Source organism: Catharus ustulatus, chromosome 3 (assembly GCF_009819885.2).
Source record: "Catharus ustulatus isolate bCatUst1 chromosome 3, bCatUst1.pri.v2, whole genome shotgun sequence".
Taxonomy (NCBI): domain Eukaryota; kingdom Metazoa; phylum Chordata; class Aves; order Passeriformes; family Turdidae; genus Catharus; species Catharus ustulatus.
In genome coordinates, this window is record NC_046223.1 from 55,039,438 (window position 1) to 55,061,352 (window position 21,915).

The 21,915-nt window shown below is 38.7% G+C and overlaps 1 protein-coding gene across 5 annotated transcripts in view; it reads right to left on the minus strand.

Moving 5' to 3' along the window:
* The window catches only part of TULP4 (TUB like protein 4), a 152,211-nt gene that overhangs the window by 36,990 nt on the left and 93,306 nt on the right, over positions 1-21,915 (minus strand). For all 5 annotated transcript variants that reach the window (XM_033056781.1, XM_033056782.1, XM_033056785.2 and 2 more), the window contains exons 3-5: positions 17,601-17,729; positions 17,129-17,290; positions 991-1,171 (exon numbers count right to left, since the gene is read on the minus strand). In XM_033056781.1, the coding sequence (XP_032912672.1) occupies positions 991-1,171; positions 17,129-17,290; positions 17,601-17,729 (472 nt within the window). The remainder of the gene's footprint in view (positions 1-990; positions 1,172-17,128; positions 17,291-17,600; positions 17,730-21,915) is intronic.

A 21,915-nucleotide genomic window follows, 5' to 3' on the forward strand; every position in this document is an offset into this window, starting at 1 on the left:
GAGTTAAAACTGCAAAAATCCTCAATTCAGAGGCTCAGATCCAAGATGCAAACTGAGAATTATTTTTGAATAATTGTTATGTATTTAAAATTTTCACTGTGCAATCATTGTTATATAAACTTAGTTCTTAATTTAGTTCAGACTTTATACACTGGAACACAGAACAGCTTACCTAGAGCTTATAAACTGATCAATCACATCAACAGGAAGTATTATTACCTGAATGAGAAGGGTGGGACTGACTGTGCATGGACACCTAGACCTCACAAGTCTTCTCTACTGATGATTTACCAAGACTTTAAAACCAAAATATTTCACCAAATGAGTTGTATTGAGACTTAAGGAGAGGGAAGGATTTATTCCCGACTCTCAAACTGGCAATGTGATCTGAAGCATGTGAATTAATAACTCCAGCCAGCTCCAGTCACCCTGCTTCCATCCTGTGTAATTGCAGGAAGTATCTTCATTTCTGAGCTTTCTGCTTTCAGTATTTATGGAACTTTTTATGTAAGGACTATGAAAAATGGGACTGCAACGATGAGCATCACAGAAATCCTATGAAACACAGATAAAACTAAATATATAGTACTTTACCCTATGTCTAGTACTGCTGCCTTTTCACATGAATCTATATAATAGAGCATTAATTTCTGTGGCTGCACTCTGACTACCTTCTTACACACAAACCACTGCAATACCACATATCTGTGTATCAGTGAAACCTGACATGTCCCTGCCTCCTGTTTTTCACTCACCCTCATTGAAAACTTAACAACATTTGTGTTGTTATCTCATTTGTGCAAAAGGAGGCAGAGCAGCACAGATGAGGTATGACCTGCAGGAAGGCTGGTGGCAGAGCCAAGAAAAAACCCACGAGAGCTTAAAACTGTGGCTACTGCTGGTTTTGTAGGGCATGACAATGCCCTGGCATTGAGAGGTCTCCATGAGCACATGCAAAGCTGAAACAGAAGGATGTGCACACAACCCTACCTTGTGGTGGGGAGTAGTCGTCAGAGTCTGTGTCACTCTCGCTGCTGTCCTCCACCAGGAAGCTGGGGTAGTTCCAGGACATGTTGAGGATGCCATCTGACTCATGAAGGAGCACGTGGGCCAGCATTCGGCCATGGCAGTCCATGACAATAACCTGTCCATCAGCAGTGCCAAACAGTACCTGAAAATAACACAACAGCCCTCAGTCCCACCAAATGTCAGCCATGGGGTCCTCTTTCAGATGCATCTTGTAATTAACTAGCTACACTGGGAATTCACTGAAAGCAAAGCAGTCATGGATGTGAAAGGGTGCCAGAATAGGACACTGCAATCAAACGTAAAAAAATGCAAAACGAATGTAAAGAATGAAGTTAAAGCAGTAGAATCTACAGATAAGTTTGCAACATCTGTGCGCAAGTAATGTTTCACAGTGGATGCACTTCGTTCACCTTAATATGAGACATTAGACTTTATGCGAACTTGATCATTACCTCAAAGTGAGCTGACATAAAGGCTACCCCAGATTCTTTAGCATTCTTGGATAATACAAAAGCTCCTAAACCTGGTGGCAGAAACTGAGGTGTGCATCAGTCATAACAATATCAAAAGAAAAGACACACCTGACAAAAGTGAGGTCCTAGCAGAGATTTCAAATGGTTTGTGAGAAATAGAAAGCTGAGTAGAGAATGATAGGTTATTCAGTAGATGAGATAGAGAAGGTGGGAGAATGCCTTCAAAAAAAAAAAAAAAAAAAAAAAGAGGCAAAAGTAGTATGATCAGTCGGCTGGAAGTAGATTATCATAGGCCAAGGTAAAGGCAATGTGCTGCATATCCAAGAAGAGATGAGAAGAGCTTCCACCCACCATTTTAAACACAAAATGGATAATTCAAGTTTTTTCTTGCCCTTCAACAACTCCATAGCAAATCACACAGACTGAAGTCAGACTGACTGGAACCTGCATTTTCTTTTTTAATAAATTCTTCTTGAGAATTAAAGAAAGTTAAGATCCTGCACATCTGATGAATTTTAGGGAAAAAAAATCAGGAAATAAGGACTAATAAATCCTAAAGCAATAAATGCATTAGCCAAGGCTGTTGCTGCTATCACATAATTCTGTATGAGGCAAATACACTTTAAAGCAAATTTAAAAGCACCCATCAACTTGAAACCTAGCCAGCATTAAAAATGAAGCTAAAAGGAAGGTCAAATATTTCACTTTCTCTTCAGTCTACCGCTTATTTCCAGGATTTGTAAATTTAACATTCTAACAATTATATGCTCAGATCATTCACCTAGCCTTGTATCTTACCACTAAGAGTGGTCAGGTGTTGGGAGAAGAGTAAAAAATCGGGATGCACCGAGCAGGCATCTCCCCTGCACACTCATGCAGCTTTCAACAACAACAAAAAAACCCCAATCCCTCTTCTCTGATAACTGATAATTTCATTTGGCAACCTTCAGCTCTTTACACTGAAAGAAACATGAATAATTGTTCCCTACCTAAATTCTTAACACTGGTCACAATTTTACAGACCTCTATTCTCTAATGCCCATGTCATCTCTTTCCCAAGCTGAAGAACCATAGCCTACTTAGGATCTCCATGCACAGTTGTTGCTCAAAGCCTGCAATCAGCCTCAGTGACCTCTGCTGTCAGAGGTCTTCTTTTCTATCTTCCTACTGAGAGGCTGTGTCAGACTTGCAGCATTCAATGTGTGTATTGTATCAGACTTATACAATAGTAGTCTCTGTGGAAGCAATTGTCATTATTGCCCTTTTGAAAGTTTCAGAGAGGAAGTGTGGCTTCTTAAGTTTTAGTAAAAAAAAACAACAAAAAACACCAAACCAAACAGAAAAACAACCAACAAAACAAAACAAAAAACTAGAATTCTTTTTATGATCAACGTAATGAAGGTTGGAAACTAGAATGACAATTTAACAGAACTCCCATAAAAATCATTAAAATCTTAAGAAAAACAATGGAATTGTTTCCCATTACCAAAAATATTGAAAAAATCGGTATCTGGCTGCCTTAACTGTAATCATTACACGTTACAACTATTCTTGTATTAAATAGTTGCTGGGTTAAAAACAGTTGCTGAAGTTTGCTACAAGCCTCAGAATACTATTCTTAGATGTAAAAGCAAGAACTCAACCTTTGTTCATCTCACACTATCCTCCCTTATGATCCCTTACTCTATTCTTCTTCCACTTGCATCATCACATTTCCTTTCACACTTCATTATTTCCACTGCATGATCAGTGCACAGCCACTTTGACCATTCTCTTTCAGAACACAGCCACTCTCTTTCTGATCTCAACAAAACAAACTTACAAAGCCAAAATCCAACCAGTTGTCACTGCTAGCTTCTCATACCACTGTCAGTCTACTATAGATTAGTTTTTAACCAGTCTCCTAAAAGTTCTATAACTGCAAACACCCAGACAGAGGAGGTGAACCTCTATTGTTTCTGAAAATAGCAGTACAAGAGTCCGCCTCCTAAAACCCTGCAGAAACATTTTATAATTGGGTAGGGAAAAAAATCTTTGGACTCATCACTCAACAGTTCAGTCTCATCTCAATCTAAAGCTAATTCTTCTGAGTAGCACTGCCCCCAAATAATTCAAAATTATGAAGTACTCAGTAATTTCTAATTCAGAACAGCTGCATGTCAGCATCTTAATTCTAGCACTGGAACTAGAGAGAGCTCTTTAGCAACCTAGAAATATCAGAGGGCACACTTCATCTCTTCAGCCAGGCTGTAGGTTTCAAGGAGTAGCTTTAAGTTTCAGGGTTATTGTAGCAATACAACCTTTAAGATGAAAGCATTTATCAGCCTGATAGTCCTGCTGGCTGAACTCCTGCTGAAGCTGTAAAAATGTCTAATGGTGTTATCATCCATAACATTACTCAGGTTATAAATGCCACACTCAAGCTACTTATGTCAGATGAATAAAACTCTCTTGACCTTCAGACAAAAGGTTGAGCCACAGGATATCCCTAAAGGATCTAGCTGAGAAATTAAGTTACATTTTAGATACTTAAATTAATTTTTTGGGGAGGTGTTTGCAGATCTAGGAGGTCAGACAGAATGCTGGGAAAAGGTAAGAAATTACAGTAGTTTGTTAATCCTTGAACACAAAAGCTAAGTGATAATAAGAGTAATTAAAAAACCCCACCAAGTACTTTTTTTGTAGTGGTTCTTTGGCCCCTTATTCTGTTCTTCTCTTGACTCCTTTCATACTGCTTAATATTACAACTGATCTTACATGTATTACCAATTGCAGAATTGCATTTGCAGAATATGGAAAATCTGATAATCAAACACCTAAAATCACCCAATACATTCTGAGTGTGAGTCAGTACCACAACATAAATACAGTATGTCTTTACAAAATATCAAACATGACAAAGCCTACACTACAGTGAAGCTGTAGCTGCTTTAAAGCCACACAAATCCTGTAGTGCCCAGATGTTGTATGCTTTGAAGGGGAAACTGTGATAAACAGCATTGGGATAGTACACACAGTTTTCCAAATGTACAAGCATTGAAAGGTGGGTTCAGGTCTGAAACACAAGTGTCTTAGTTCTCCATGAAACCCAAGCTTGGGGTGATTCCTATCTACTATAAAAAAATCTTAATACCCGAAAAATGCCCTTCTCTGGAATGTGCTGACCTCTTTGGTCTATGAGCTAACTTAAGATGAGTTTCACCACCAAGTTTTGGTAAATTTGTAAGTTTTTCAACTAAAGACTTTTGAGCTATCATCCACAAAATTTAGCATTCAAGACTGCAACCCCCTTAAATGCCCAAGCTATCAAAGACACTTCAATTAACAGTGTGAAATACACCAATTTCTAAAAGACATATGGTAAGCAAAATATGGGGTACTTTGTTCTGAAGTATTCCTCTTATGACGAGATGAATATTACAACAGCCAAGAAGCTAAAAATACACCTCAAGAGGAACAGCTTGGATGTGCTGGGTGGCTTTGCTCCATATGTGCTGAACTCCACAGCTCCTGTAAGATCTGTTGTGATGCTTCAGTTCTCTGGGCCAGACACAGGACCAGCAGGAAGTGGAAGCACCAAGGTCCACAAAGCTACAATGAAGTGACCAAAGACCTGGTACACTGAAGGTCCAGCTCAGAAGGCTCACTGTTCTGTAAAAGTTTAATTTTCTAGCAGTGTTGCCTTTTTTTTTTTGCACATAACACATTTTGTTGCTATTTAATTTGGTTTAATATAAGTAAATTGAACTCATCAACAGCAAGAATGCTCAAGTTTTATGATAATTGGAACACATATGAGGAGTAGAAGGCAGAATTATTTCCAACCTCAGGTTTTGGTTGTACAAACTGAACAGTCAATACTGTTACAGAAAGACATCAATAAAACAAGATGCCTCTCTTCATGACATTTAGTACTAACACTGAAGGTTTCTAATGTTGCTGGTTAAACAAAACTCCCAGGAAATCTAATCAATACATTTTCAGAACAGGGGCTGTCATTCTGCATCAGGGAAATGACCGAACCTTTGACTGAAGCTGAAGCATTAGAAGCTGGATTTGCTATAGCTACTGGAAGAAATATAAAGTTGTTGGAGAGTACTTTAGGGTAGCACTTTTAAAGTGAGATATCCCAGTATCATGATGCTGGAATGTTAAAAAAGGAACATGTGTCTGTTTTATTCCTGCTAGCTCAGGATTTTTAACAGACTCTCAGACTTTTTACAAGGAACATACCATCTGAAAACTCACAAATGCAAAACATCTCATAGACTCCATTAATTAAAACAGCATTGAAAATGAATCTAGGCAACTCCATCCTACTACAATCTGAGTCTTAAAACCCCAAATTTTCACATACAGATGGAACTTCCCTTGTAGGACTAGGCAAGGTGCATGCACAGATTGCATCTAAATTCCGACACACTGAAACATTCTGAAAATTAACATAATCTGTCATGAAATCTTAAGCGCTCTATTCTTCCCTAAGATGTGGCTAAGCTGTCAGTAGCTTCACTGAGCAATTTCTCAATTTACAGATCTTCCTTCTCCCACAGGACAGGTAGGAGCTTTTGGTTTTTAACATTCTCTAGGGTTGTACTTCCAAAGTTTGAAGGATTCCTCTTCCTATCAACTTGGCAAACCTTGCCCTTTCAGTATTTTGTTTTACTCTCTGCCTTTGTGTGTGTGTCCGGCACAGACACTTGCAGAAATCTTAGTGCCATCCTACCAAGCTGCATCAATGCTGCCACTTCACAACTTGCTCTGCACAGCTCTGCATTCGCAGCTGCCTTATTCTGTTTTGCTTCACCGACCTTCAATTCCTCAAAATTTAGACCTTTTATGCTTTCTTCTTCAGTCTCCAACCCCATCTTCCCCCACAGGAAAAACTAGGCACCTCAGAAAGAACACTTAACAAAAATGTTAATAAGGTCAACTGTTTGACTGTCAGAAGATGCTGAGCACTCCAATGAAGTTGAATTAGTTCTGTTTGCTCTGATTTAGTCACTTGGACAAACACTAGTATTTATGATAGGAACAGCCTTCTCAGTTGTCACCATACTGCCATCATACTAACAGAGATAAATCTATTCTGCCAATTCAAAATTAATTGAACTATAAAGTGATAAATATACAAAATGATGGATCAACCTTCTATTTATGCAGGTAGGCTTAGTAATGAAGGAAGTACGGGAAAAATTATTGCTTTTAATTATTTTCATTCATTAGCCTAACAAAAGAATGTCAGTCTTGCCAAGGCTTAACTACAGCATTCTGCAGTCCATTTAAATGTAATATTAGCATTTTGCATTCCTTGGGTTTTTCTTGTTTACTGTTTCTCCATCACAAAGCAGGAGACAGTACAGCACGTTCCTCTTAGGATACATAAAAAAGTGAAAGTTAGTTTTTTCTCAGTGTCATATTTCTGGCTTTCTTTATTTTGCCTCAAAATACAGAGTGAAATAAAGAAAAGCAGAGTGAGGGAGACAGCTACTCTCCTGCTGAATACTTTTTATTTCCATTAAAAATTCAGCCACTGTAAAACGATTTCTTGAACTGACACAAAAAGAGATATCACTAAAATTCACATACAAGCTCAGGGGGAAAGTACTAGATTTTTCTTGACTGCCTTTACTTACTTTTCTTACTGCCTTTAATCTAAGAAGACTCTCTTTTTCCTTCAGACATGAGGAGTTACCAGCCCCATATATGGCTAGTACAGCCCAAGACCATTCAGCTAACTGCATATATAAATATAGATATAGCATTGAAATTCTCATTTGAGGCCATTAATCCTTTCAAAAGCAGCACTCGCTTAGTTACCTACTTTCAGGCTTCCTCATTCTCTCTTTTACAAAGTCCATAGGATCTGGATAACTCTTATAAAGCCATCAAATGAGAAAGCAAACTAAACCCATCAGAAATCTTAGTGACAAATCTATTTAATAAATATTGAAATACTAAAAACTGGGGATTCAAACTGACTTTACTTGGCACTAAAATAGTGTAATGTAGCTGAATGGCTGTAAATGAGATAGTCTTGCATGCCACTTCAGGAGTCAAAAAATACAAGTAGTCTTAAATCCAGGATCTCAAGCTATTAACTACTCTGGACATGTGGGGATAGAAGCAATTATCCAGGCAAAGATGTTAAATGACATGTTATATGAAAGCATTCTGGCATATCACAGAAAGACTGATTATTATACATTCTTGTAATTATACCTGGACTAATTCTGACTCGTGTGTTCCAGGCACATAGAGCTCTATATTCCTCCTTGACTCTCAAGACATTTTTCAAGAAAGCACCCTATACCAATTGGATTTTTAAGTGAAGAGTTACCCTTCTATATAGAGTTCACTGTATTAATGATATGCCTCAGTTTACTTAAAGTGTGAAAAAATCACATTTGAAGCAGCATGCAAAATGAATAAGAGGCCAACAGTTAAACACCTTCTACAGAACATCTTCTGTAGCAATTAACTTGCACAGGACTCCAAGCCTGAACCACTGAACTCCCACAGCAGAAGTACTCTGGAATATTCTTCGAGCAGTGCTGTTTTCTGACTCCCTACAAAATGCCAGGAAAGTCTGCCTCTGAAAACACACATTCTTCACAGATATGCAATTATACATAGCAACTAAAACAACATCTGGTGGGAAAATGCAATTAGTTTTACCAACAACCACTCAATCAGGAAAAGAAGTCAACTGATACACTTGGCAGTCTCCTGCATTATTCCCAAGTCAGGTTTTAGTTATTTCCTGAAAGATATGTTCACTGCTGAAGCTAAAATTTTCATTCAGAGCTTTAGAAGTCTGAGAGTTTCTGCTGGGGTTTTGTGGTTTGTTTTTTTTCCTAATTGAAAATAGTATTACTTAGACACAAGGACAGCACTCTCAACCCGTGAAAATGCAATACAAAGCACTTTAGAAGAAATGCCCTTGCTGTTTTGAATTTCATAACACAGAATCAAGAAGCCCCTGGGTTAAGCTATACACTAATGGAAGTTAGTTCCTCAACTTCTGCCCTCTCCTTCTAGGTCTGGCGTGCTGGCAGAGAGCAGTAGCTCAGCGTGGTCAGGAAATACATGGAATGGGTGAGGTCAAGTGTAACTGAGTCAACATAGAGTCAGGTTGAGTAATAAACTGATACCGAATGAGGCACCGAAGAAGGATGACTGTTCTCTTAAAAAGCAAGGAAAGAAAGGAAGGATTAATTCCTTTTCAGCTTGCCAACAATCCCTCAACATCTGAACTCTGACAAGAAACTGGCTTCTGGACAAAGAGAGCTCAAGTTGAACCCATACAGGATGAAACATTGATGGGAAAGGTTTTGGAGAATAAAGAGATATTGCTCCTGCTTTCCATTAGTATACTATCTCTTTTTGTCAAATCAGTGGAAAGACTATGTGATATCACTTACCCAAAATATCACCTTTCCTCTGCCATTTACTATGAAACTTGGCCTTGCTTTCCCAGACAAAACCTAGCACAGAAATCCACAAATATCCCCCATCGAGATTCAATCACTCTAATCCCTGTTTTCTGCACCAAGGTTTCAGACTATTTGCAGGCTTGAAGACATCTGACCCAAGTTCAAGACCCCATTTGGCTCCTGGTCTTCTTAGTAAATGTCCAAAAAATTGATGGATTAAGTACCGGTGATGATAAAGTTCAAATCGAGCACACTGGCAGCTACATTTCTTTTTGAACTGAAAAGACCACAAAGCTCCAGATGAACCAAAGGGATCTTGGGGCCAAAGTATTCTCAGCCAAGTGGCTTTGGCAGTGGAATAATGGCCTCTTCCTGAAAAATGCTGTAAAACTTTAACAGTTTGGAGAGTTTTCCCTCTGTAAGAATTACACTTCCACTCACGTGCTCTCTTCTGACCAGTTCAAAATCTGAACAAAAAAAGCAATTTTCCTACCCTACATATGACCTCTCCTTAGGGAGCAGTTTCCTGCAGAAGGTTCATTTTTTCCCCTACACTGCCTAAAACACAGCACAAATGCATGCTGCTCCCTCGCAGAGGTGCACTGCAAAACCTCATTCTTACTATTTGCCCCAGGGCTGAAGCATAGCACAGAGCTCTTCAAAACCACAAGTTCAAGTAAACACTCCCTGTCTCAGAGAACTAGAGACTTCAGGCTATATAAGCAAAATCTTTCTGTACAAGGGCCAGCAAGGTGAGAGGAGAGGCAAACGACTTTTTCTTCCTGACACCTCCCACACAGAGACTGGTCTTGTTTCTATTTGCACTCATCTTTACTTTGCTGACTCAAACATTGATGCTTCAAAAATGTAAAACAGTATAAAAATGCTAAGTGGACACATTAACTGAATAGCACAAGTTTTCATCTCTCCCTCCATCTCTTGCTAGTCACTGCCATCAACATCCTTTTTTCCTGAGGAAGGTGAAGACATGGTAGAATGTGCAGCATTTAAAGTTCAGATTCCAGTCAACTAAAATAGCAATATTGCAACCCGAGAGTCATAGGGAAAGAGTTACAAGGTACACTGTGGAGGTTGATCCTAGTACACTATGCTTCCAAAGGGATGTAGAAATCCATTCAGGCATTTGCTTTTTGCACTAACAAACATCAAATACCCTGTCTACAAGGATGAGCAAAACATTAAAACAGTTGTATTACTCCTTTCAGACAGAGTCATTAAGAGAAAAATTTCTGTGCAAGACTCATCTGAAACAGCCTTGACACAAAACACTGCAGGAGCTACTGAGAGAACGAGCCATGATGCCATCAGCCCATAAACAACCCCCGTGTTACAGCTCTCATGACTAGAACAAATGGCACCATCTCGTTAGCTCTCTCAGTGCCTTGCCTCTGCAGGCTGGATGAAGAGCATCCAGGGAAAGATTAGGCAAGGCACAGATGACGCGAGTGGGAAGAAGAAAGCACATTGAAGTATCACCTTATTGCTCTGTTCCTCCAATTACCCGCTCAGTGACTGTGCAGTACAGACTAGGCTTTCTGGCAGGAAAAATTTGTCTGGAATAAACCCACAGATAGATGCCATAGCTCCTGAAGCTGTGCATGAGTGCTGGAGGCTCCAAGGAGAACATTTTTGTTGCCTACCCTCTCCAAAATTCAAGCCAAAGCCTAAAAAGTCCTCATCTGAGCACAAAAATCTGCAGTGTGACTGTTCATTGCTAGTGAAAAAAGGAAAGCACAACCACAAAATGACACAGTGCACCAAGCTGAGTTTTCTCCCTCCTTCTTTTTGGAAGCTGTATTCTCAGCAGAATGATGCATAAAAACCTACTTGAGACAAAAAAGCAAAGGAAAAGCAATGCTAATACAACCATACAATATGAGAAAAAAAGGGAAGGAAAAAAAAAGAGATATCTATTATTTAGGAAATTGCAGCACAATACAGCTTGAAAACAACATAATAAAATATGATGGGAGAAAGAAAGCCAAAATACCTCTTAAAATTCACATTAGTTTTCCCACAAAATCTGTCACTATTATGTACCATCATAAAAATCAAGTCCCCCGAGTAAAGAGCAAAAACAAAGTGTTACTGGCTTCCAGTATGCAAAAATATATAAAACAAGAATACAAAGTCTCTGCAAAAATATTCAAACATTTTAAGTTTATATACCCTCCCCTTATTTTGTTTACAAAACACTGAAATAACTTAGTAAATATTTAGAGAGCTCTTAGCAAAAGTAAGCAGAAATCATTAATTTTAATGGCAAGTTTGCCACAAAGGTTTGATATGCTTCTAAAAACAGCCCAAAATATTAGATAGTTAAGCTGTGATGGGTTTTATCTGTTTGTTTTGTATAACAAATGGATTTATCTTGAAAAACAACTGAAGTCTCCTTCCCCTGTCCTCATTTTTGCATTTTAATGCTGCTGCTCAATTATGCAGCATGCAATGTTAAAATACTTATATGCGATGTAACCATTGTCTGCAGTCCTTGTGGCTTGAATAAACTGCCTGGTTAATTAATGACACGTCTTCAATGCTATAAAAAGCCTCCAGCCATTCTTCCCAGTAATCTGAGTTATTCATCCATCAATGAAAATGAGGCTTTCAGATCTTCCTCAACTACTGTATCTTAAAGTGCAATTTTGAGTGGCCCGAGTCACTGTAACCATCATTTGGTAGGGTCTACATCCAGAATTGCTGGGAGAAAATGATGCATTTTTGTATGTTAAGACACAAAAATATAACTATTCCCTGGTATCTTTAAGGCTCCTTTATGTGAACCTGTAAATCCTTAATAGGAACAAGAATTATTTTAATAAAGACCAATATAATTGCTTACATTTTCAAATTTTACAGGCTGTAACCTTTTTCATTTTGTCCTTCCTCCTCTTCATTCCTAATAATTATGGTAAATAGCTACTTTCCCCATACTGCCCCAGTTGCTCGTTTTTAGCTCCCTTTCATCATTCTGTCAACTCATTAGAAAGCCATCTTTAAGATTATTTTCCACAGATCCAGATGCATGAGAATAATTAAACTTTACCATAACAGCAAGGACTACCTGAACAAAACCAAAACAGGAGGGTGAGTGGCAGCACATCTTGTTTCAGAAACACAGGCAAATGCAGATGTAGGTGGGAAGGCAACAGCAGGGCCCAAACAGATGCAACATCTCCAAACAATTATAAATTCTATGGGTTTAAGCTGTGTTCTGGAAGCTAGGGTAGGCTACTGTCCTTACTTTCAGCTCAGATGTTCACAGCACTGTTTCCTTGAAAAGGTAGTAGCAACTGCAAATCATAGCTCACAGATGAAAACAGGGGATGCAAAAGCAGACTGTGCTAAGGGATTTTTTAGGTGAAATTCCTGCCAAGGACTAAAGCCATACCAAACCCAAGAACTCAGAGAGCTCACGAAACACCTGATGGCACTTGTAACCATTTGACAGCACTCCTTGTCCATCAGCTCCTCCCTCCCCTGAGAGCTGTGGCAACCACAGGGCAGCGCTGGGCATGGCATGGTGCTGATCCTGCCCAGGGACAGAGATGGCAGCACGTGCTGTGCCAGCACAGGGATCCCACCCAGCTCCACCGCTGGGCACAGGAACAACACGCATCCCCTTTTCACGTGGACCTCCCTTCTGCGTCCTGGACTCCACCCTAATGCACTGCAGGCAGGGGAAGGAGCTGAAGCCTGCCTCTGCCTCCTGCTTGTCATGGCAAAACGATGCTGAAGCGTCTCTATGGTTGCCATGGGAATAGGATGGCAAGTGCTGGGAACAAGAGTGAGTAACAGCTTAGAAACTGCCTCCCTGCATGCAGCTACTGCAAGCTTCAAGAGACTCCTAAAAAAACAACACACAGAGCTACAGAGCTCCTGCACCCTGCCTCGTCTTGATACAACACAGTTAATCTGCTGCTGGTCTCACTGTTTTCTTCCAGTGCATTGTAACACCCTTCAGTACACAGGGCATCTGCTCCTAACACAGTGCTGCTTTTCTGTTTCACCCAAAACATAATTTTTCCTGATTAGGCACAGAAGAGGCTGAACCTTGGGGCCTGTATTGACACATTTTTAGTACTTGTGCATGTTGCATCAAAATGGGACCGCGTACAACAGTTGATGTTGTACCCAGCAGGATGCAAATCAAATTAGCCTAGCTGCTGATATACTTACTTTCAAAGCAAACAGAAGGAAGCATGCTGGCAAAGTTCACATAAACCTGTATGTATACGTATACCTGTCATATCCTAGCCAAACAGAATCCTGTCCAGTCCCTGAATTTCCACAAACAAAAGCTTACAACAGGACAGGGGGAAAACCAGAAATGGGCACATACACCTGTCACCAAAGTCTAGTAATTTGTACTGGCAGATATGCAGAGAACAAATATAGGTTACTAGCACCTCCTGGGATATCCAGGAATTAAAATATATTAATTCATTTTCATTGAGGGTTTCCTCTATTGGAGAGTGATTTCCCTTTTCACACACAGAAACAGCAACAGAAACAACTCCAGCGAATTTCAAGGAGTTGCACTATATTGCTATAAACAAAGGGATAATCAGACCCTCTACAGTTCTCACCCAGTTCTCTGACACCGTCTTTCTCCATCATGAAGAGGGAGTATCTCTTTAATGGGTAAAATACAGGGAGAAGGAAAGAGAAAGGGTAGACTGAGGGCAGTGGAAGTTGATAGAAAAATGTCACTGCAAGCTCAGCAAACACATAGGAAGGGAGATAAAGCATTGGAAAGATGTTTTGTATGACTTGTGGGCTTAGGAAAAATCCTCAATTACTTACTGACATGGCTTCTGTAATTATAAATAAACCCTTTGGTTAGACAAAAAGTCAAGCTTTTTCTCACTTACAAAGTCCTCAATCTACTTGGTATATACACTCCTTTTTTGAAAACAAGCATGAGGACCAATGCCACAGAATTTTCTCAAGACTGGATATTCCCTGATATTTCAAATCCATTTTTAATTTCAAATATACTTTTCACCCCTACATGATTGTAGGTGAGCCTGCTCACCAGAAAAATATTTCACATGACTCCTACAGCCTCTTGTAGGCCTGAAAAAAAAACATTTAAAAAACTGCAAGGGAAGTCCCACTCCCAAGTTTAACACAAGCATGGCACTCTGCCTGAGAGACAAACAGCCCAGTCTTATACAATCTTTCATTTGTACATCCTCAAGAGTCCAGTTGGGGCTCTGTCTTAGATGGGGCTGGATGTGCACTCTGGTTATAGGGTATAGGAGGAGAACTGCCTGAATAAGCATTTCATGCTGCTCAGTGAGAAAACAGACACACGAAGTGAGAAAACTGGACTTCTAGTCCTCCAAAATGAATGTGCAGAATCATATTCAAAAGGCCTATGTATTGAATTAGCTCAAAGTCCATACTCAAGATCTGGAGGTGAACTGTAGTAAAAATCTGCCAATGACCTTCATGAGAAGTTCATCTTAGAGAGATGATACTGAGCAAAAAGCACTGCAGTCAACCATGTGACTCAACACAAGTTTGTCCCCAACAAACAAGGAGAGCTCAAAAAACCTGAAAACAACTGAGCCACAAGAAGAATGATAATGCTTTCCTCCTAAAAAGAAAATGCAGAACCCATTTTGGCTAGTATTAACAAAATCAGCTGATAATCAGGCAGAATATGTACCAAATCAGTTAAAAGATGCAATTATAAGCTCAATTTCAGCAGGACTCTAGTCCACCCTGGCCACCTCTCTAGCTGTCATCCTGTCTCTACACATTAGCCATTACCTCAAAGGTGCTTTACTTCAAGCACAGTAAGGGACACAAACCCAGAAGCCACACATGCTGTCAAACAAGATGATGGTGCCTATATTGCAGCTCCAACCTTTCCTTGTCTCCAACAGAAGGTGGTGGCAGGAAATTACCCTCCTCTTGCAGAGATGCCACAGAGCCATCCATAGCAAGGAGTGAAAGTGGTGACAGCCTACTGGTGCTGAATATAAAGGAGAAAAGATGGAGGAAACAGGAGAAACCAGCAGGACGCATGCAGAAGGGAGTGAAGGAAGAAAGTTAAGAGAAATGAGAGTGAGGCAGACAGACTGTACTGAGCAAATTTCTATCAAGACAATAGAAAATTGATACTGAACAATACAATCCCCCTGGAAATGTAAATTGTAAAGATAATTGTGTTAAAAGTCATGAGACTGTGGGGTGTAATATTTTCGAGGAATACTTTCACTAGCAACCTTCATGATGCCAGAGGGGTAACAAAAAGAACAGTAGAAAAATCTAAACGTAAATGTCAACATTTATCTTTCAGTCACTGTATTGACAAGCAGAGTACATTAAGCAATAGGGATGATGCTGAAGCTACTCTGGACTGAACAGTATTCTGTTCTCATCTGCACATATACCAATCAGGAGAAAATTTAGGTAAGGCAATAAGCTAGTAAGGGTATCCATTTCCATAAACACTTATTATGTGTAATGTATGCAATGTCCTTCCCTCCCAATTGCTATTTTTAATTTGAACTGAGCACAGTCTCTCACCCAGCACCTCTGTGATTCATGTTACCTTGTGCCTCCAGAGGCAAGTACATCTAAATATATTTTAGAAGATCACTTTTTTCCATCAGCTCCAGAGAAGAGTACAAAGATCCATCACCACTTAACATGCAAACCCCTGCAAACCACATAGTTAGGGAGAACTGTGCAGAGCAACATCAAGCTCATGGTTAGTTTGGGTCTCTGTTTCAGTGAGTTTGCCAGCAGCAGAGTCTGTAAGTCAAGTAAGTCATTTTCACATAGCTAGAATTGGCCATTATGTTCAAAAGCATTTATCTGGACGCTGAACAAGTGTTTGTTTCCTGGAATAACCACTTATGGAGCATCCAGATTAGAGAGTACAAACATATTGGCTAAACTGAATTAAAGGCAGTCAGCCACTCCAAATTAAACACTCAAGTGAAGATATTTCCAAATACAGTAACAACAACTGAACATCACACAAGTGGGGTAGCCTCATGTTTAAAACATAGGACTGAGAGCTATTAGATCTTAGCTTCCCCTCCTACTTCTGCTGCTTGTCTCTTCCTCTTGATCTCAAGTAAATTATTTATTGTCAAGATTTACATTTCCCTAGATTCAAAAAGAGGCAGGCAGACTCCATGGCTTTAAAAAGCAGTGTTGCAATAATTAATTCATTATTCTTTGCAGAGTACTCTAAAATTATTAAAGGCTGCTGCAGAAATGTATATTATCAGTATTATTATATTACACCAGCAACTCTCAAAACAACTCTACCTTGGATGAGTTTATAGTAATCTAAATTCAATGGAACCTTGAGTCTTGAACCAGCATCTTTCTACAGTGGTGTAAAATGAAGGAAGGAAAATAATCCATCTGTGATCCTAACAGGGTTTCTCTTTGCACTGTTCTACACCCATCATTTTCTTCAGCACTGAATTATACACACATACACAACCACAGTGACAGCAAGCATGTGGAAGGAAAGACCAATCCAGTCAGATCAGCAGTGAAAGGCAAGGAACCAGTGTAAATTCTGCAAATGAAACCAGAGCTCCAGCTCCAGCCATGTTGTCAATGGTGCTGTGTCCACTATCATATAATTCTTTAGAAAAATTGTAAAGTAGCTTTGTCAAAGCTCAGCAAAATTTATTCTTTTAAATTTTATTTGCATAAGGTTGAGGCAACTCTTCAACACTCAGTTACATACATTTGCTTATGTGAATAGAAGACAACTGTATCTGCTGCTGGAACTGCTTTTGCTGCAGGGGCAGACTGGACAAATCTATACAGAAATGACCAGTCAGATGTTTAATAGTCCAGGCTGTACCTCTGCTCAAATGCATTCATAAGATGGCTGTAACAACAAATTAAGGGTACAATTAACAGATTCCTGTCTCAAACAGCCAACTTTGAAAAGACTATATGTGAATCAGGGTGAAAAGTGATGATATGGAACTTGCTGCACTATCATATTCGCCTAATAAGTACAACAGGATTAATTAAATTTTCATTATCAGTGGGAGCAGCAGTTTTGATGGAAACTGATCATACAAAGTGATCATTTTACTTGGCAACTTTTTAACAGGTATATTCTATAGAGTACCAATGCAACCCAATTGACACCCCTAAATGCCCCATTTTCATTACCTGTTGGTCATCTGGAGTCCATATGCCACAGGTGATCTGACTCTCCAAGTTTATTTCTGAAGACCAGTGTCTTTGTCCACTGACTGAACCCACCAGCACAAATCCATCTCTATAGGAGATAAGTGCCTGAGTCCCATCATGGCTCCATGTAAAGTCGCTTACCTGAATATATCAAAGACAAGAAAATAGTTACATGGGCCATGCAGGATGTTTTTACTGATTTAATAAAAGGCAGCAGTGCACAGAATGAGACAAGCCAACAATTACTCTAGCTGAAGCTCTGATGTCACGCCTACTGGAGAAAGCACTGTGCTTGCCAAGTGCTGTTGTGACAATTCTTGCACATTCCTTTCAATAAAGAAATGTTTCATTTTCTCCTGTGCTTTTTGAAAGGTACGAAGTACCTTGCTCTCTTCATTTGGTCTCTCAAGACCTGATCACTCTTGACTGCAGAGACAACATGCATACCAACCTGTGCCCCACGATCGTTCACGAGCTCCACGGACCATCTGCCTTCATATTGTATCCAAACAAATATTCCTCCATCTGCATCACAGGTTGCTAATTTCTGGAATGGTTCATTCCATCTCACCAGCACAACCTTAGAAGATTACAAACAAAACCAGCATTACTGAAACTGCATGTTGTGCTAACAGTTATTTAACAAGAACCAGTTAAACAATGCTGCCAAATAAATATCATCGCATTTAAAGCCTAAATATGCACAAAATAGCAATTTTCAGCCCAGCATTAGGCGCCTCTCAAGAACAGCTGGAATCGTTTTGTCACGGTTGTCAGGAAATGCACAATCTCTCACCATCAGGCCTTTTTGGAAGGCACTGCACACTTTCAATAAAATCACAGGGAACATTGGAACACAGAATGCCATTACAGAAGCTGCAAACAGGAAGCCCTGCACAGATTATCCAACACTCCCTCAAATGATTCCTCCACTGTACTCTCAGAGGCTGTCAGACTCTTTGTCAAATCATCACCTCTTGCTGAGTTCAAATAAAGCTGCATGCTCAGTACACAGTTTAATACTCACATTGAATACGTATATTCAGAACAACCCGAGAGTCTCAAATTATTAAAAAATAGGAATTTTGCAGGAAAGTTGCTTTGCTACTCAGTGCAGAAGGAATACAAAGCAGCTTTAGATTCTTCTCTCCACATCAGAGCTATCTGACTTTTCTGGAGAATCTAATCAAGTCTAAACCTACAAAACTGCTCTCTCATTTTTAACTAATACCAATTTTACAAATACAGTATCTCTTGAGACCTCAGTATAAAACTGAAAAAAGCATGTCATCCTATAATGCCTGAAGCAAAAACTAGCAGTAAAACAATTTACCTTCTGTTAGTGACTTTTCTTAAAAACTTTTTTTCCAAATTAGTTTTATTTCAAAAACATGCAGATATATAGGGACACTTACAATCCCACACAATAAATTCCACCCCCAGCTATTTTACTGAGACAGTGAGTATGCAAACAAAGTAAACATGTATTAAATGCTCTATTAGTAGAGTGTTATTTCATCTACCTAATAACATCCAGCTGTAATGACTTTTTCATAAAACAAAATAGATAATTAATAATCTAAAAGCAACAGGCAGATTTTTCCTGAAATTTATTTTGCTGTTTACAGATAAGGACTGATCCTCCAAAAGATTCCAGTCCCAAGATGAGCTCTAAGTAAACAGACCCTTCCCGCTTCACAAGGGAATCAGCAGTCGTTTTCAGAACATGGATATAAAGAATATATATATTATCTTATTTATATTATTATTTTTATATTATAAATATAAAGAACCTAAACTTGACAGCTGAGGGATGATCTTACACTTACTTAGTGAGTGCTACACTTATTCAGAGTGTCAAGGTCACAACTTACGAACATGTCTAACAGTGGAGCTCACCAGCCTGAAGCATCAACCCTTGAACCATTAAACCACCACAGGAAAACAATTTCTTCATTCACATGTAAAGATTATGGGGATAAGCAAGTATGACAAATCACCTCTCTGTCGTTACACACCTTAGAAGAATCCCATTTGAGATTTTGCAGAAAAGCACTGTCTTCTACTTAATACATCCTTGCAGCTGCACTGTATACCACCAGTCCTGTTTCCAGTTGGGCAAATTATACCATGCCCCTGGTGCCCCTAGATGGATTATATCACACCCAGGCTTTTAAAAAAATTTTATGTTGGAAGAGCAGCAAATAAAATATTCCATTATAGCAATGCAAACAGATGCATTTTGTTGGAAGTTTCACTCTGTCCCTTTCACCTAACAAGAATAGCACAGATTTGTCAAAATTTTGTTTTCATTTTGATATAAATCCAATGCACAGAGCCATAATTTCATTTACCCTGAGGCAAAATGCAACAATGACATAACTGTACTTGCCAGCAACGCCTAACAGTATTATGAAAGAAGTGAAGAAAACTCAAGGATAACACCGAAAAATTTTTGTCTTTAAAGGCTGCAAGCTGCTAAGGCTGATGATGACCATTAACGAGTGGAAGGTACTTATCACCACTAAAACACTGGTCTTTAAACACTTAGACACTGCTCATGTTTCATAGATCATACCAAATGAATTCAGTATCATACCAGAATGAATTGCTAGACAAAATTTAGGGGGGAAAAAAAAATAGAGAACTAGTTGTTCAAGTAACATGAATGCTTTAGCTAAGACCATTAAGAATGCTACTACCTGTCTTAAAACTGCCCCTGATTGGCAAAGATATGAGATAAACACACAGTTTTATAGATTAGACACACAAGTGGACTTTGTAATACGAATTATGGTCACACTGTCTTTAGTTACTTTGATGTGTTTTGTTTCTTTTCTATTTTAAATAGAAACCTTATTAACACTTAGAAGTTTTAATTCAGATTCTGTTCAACCTGTCTTTTGTTTAGATTTGGTAAAACATCCAAGAGTACATTTGAATCTAAACAAGATTAACTAGAGCCTCCTCCATCTCAATTACATATAAATTAGTAACTTCCAAAATAAACTTATTGCTTTATAATCAGAAATGAGACAATGATTTTCAATGCCTTCTGATAACAGCCTCATAAGGAAGCAAATTTGTAATTTGAAAATTCAACTCATTTAAACACAGAGCAAATGTTATTTTATGAGTCATTTTAAAGATGATGCTGTAATTTACATTTAACATTTGACTACAGGTGCTGAGTCCACAATAGCTTTGAGTATTTCCAATTTCATTTTAGACACTCAACACACTGAAGAAGAGAGAAAGAAAGGATTGCCCTAGGTATTAAGATGACTTCTGGCTTTTATGTTGGCTCAAATGCAAAGCATATGAAAACATGTCCCTCTGATAGCACACTTAAATAACGCATAAGCTTGAATTACCCCTCTACAAAGAGGAATTTTACTGCTAACCCATAAATGCAAAGATATCATTACTTTCACTAACAGCTTCAACTCACAGAGGACCCATTTTTACCTCTGCCTTTATGGTCCTCTGCTTTCTACTTAGCATCTTCACATAGGTACTGAACTGTTTTATCTTGTACTCAAAAGAGTGAGATTGTTGGTACACAAAGTAAGTTGCCTGTGGACCATTTGTGCTGCATACAGCCTTTCTATATTGTCTAATTATTTTTGTTTGTTGTTGGTTGTGGGGATTTTAAATTCTATAAAAAATACAGATTGTGGTTGTTCTACTCTTGAAAAAAAATGTATTGCAGCTTCTAAACCACTGTCTCACAGAGAATATGATCCCTCACGAGTAAAATTTGGCCTGAGAGTATTAAGTACAATGTAAAGGCCAGCAATTTGCCTCTAAACAAGATGCTTTTCACAAAGCTGTGAGCTTTTAAGTCAGTCCTACGCTTTCTTGAGCTCCTTTTATGCAAGGAATAGTGGTAAAAAAAATTGATCTAAAAGTTCAGCATTCAGGACCTTCAACATCTCTGGTTTAACTGCCAACTTGAAATTTAGGAATCAAATTAATTAATCTTAAATGTACTAGAAACTACTCGAGAACTGATTGTATACTTTAATGCTGCTGTTATTATCTATTTAAGATTTTAGGCAAGAAATTTTGAGTAACTGCAATTTTGGAGTAGCAAATGTGTGATTTATAGTAAATGTGATCTCTTCCCAACAGAAACCACATTTGGTAATCTAAATTTATTACATGTTATTGACACTTTTAATAATTTTTTCCACATTTTCTAACACAAGACCATGAAAACCCAAAGCATTCGGAGAGCTTTTGTTATTCCTTATTTCATTACAATTTTTGAGGGAGATAATTGAAAATATGACACCAATAAGTTTTGCAAGAGCCTAAGTCCTCAATCTAGAATACCACATAACAGTCATTACTGAAATCTTATTTCTGTACATACAGTATGTAATTGCTAGAGAAGCAAGGGGACAAAACATCTACAAAAAAAGGGGGTAAGTAACTAGGTCAATTAGTTCCTAGAGTTCCTTACCAAATTTAGATAGATTTTATTATGGATATACAGTAGTGAGTCACAGTGACTCATTTTTTTAAATCTCTAATCCTCCATCCATTTTCCTGGGGAGAGGCATATGCTCTAAAGATAGACGTCTTCTCCAGCATTTATTTCCACATAAGCTATGGAGATGTGCTTGCAGATGGACTGCCCCAGCAATAGAGAGCAGAGAATACTCCATGCCAACGTTTCCTTACAGCACCTGCTGCACCTGAAAAGCCATATTCCTGTAACCAGCACGAGCATTTCTGCAATTACAAGTGAAGTTGACATC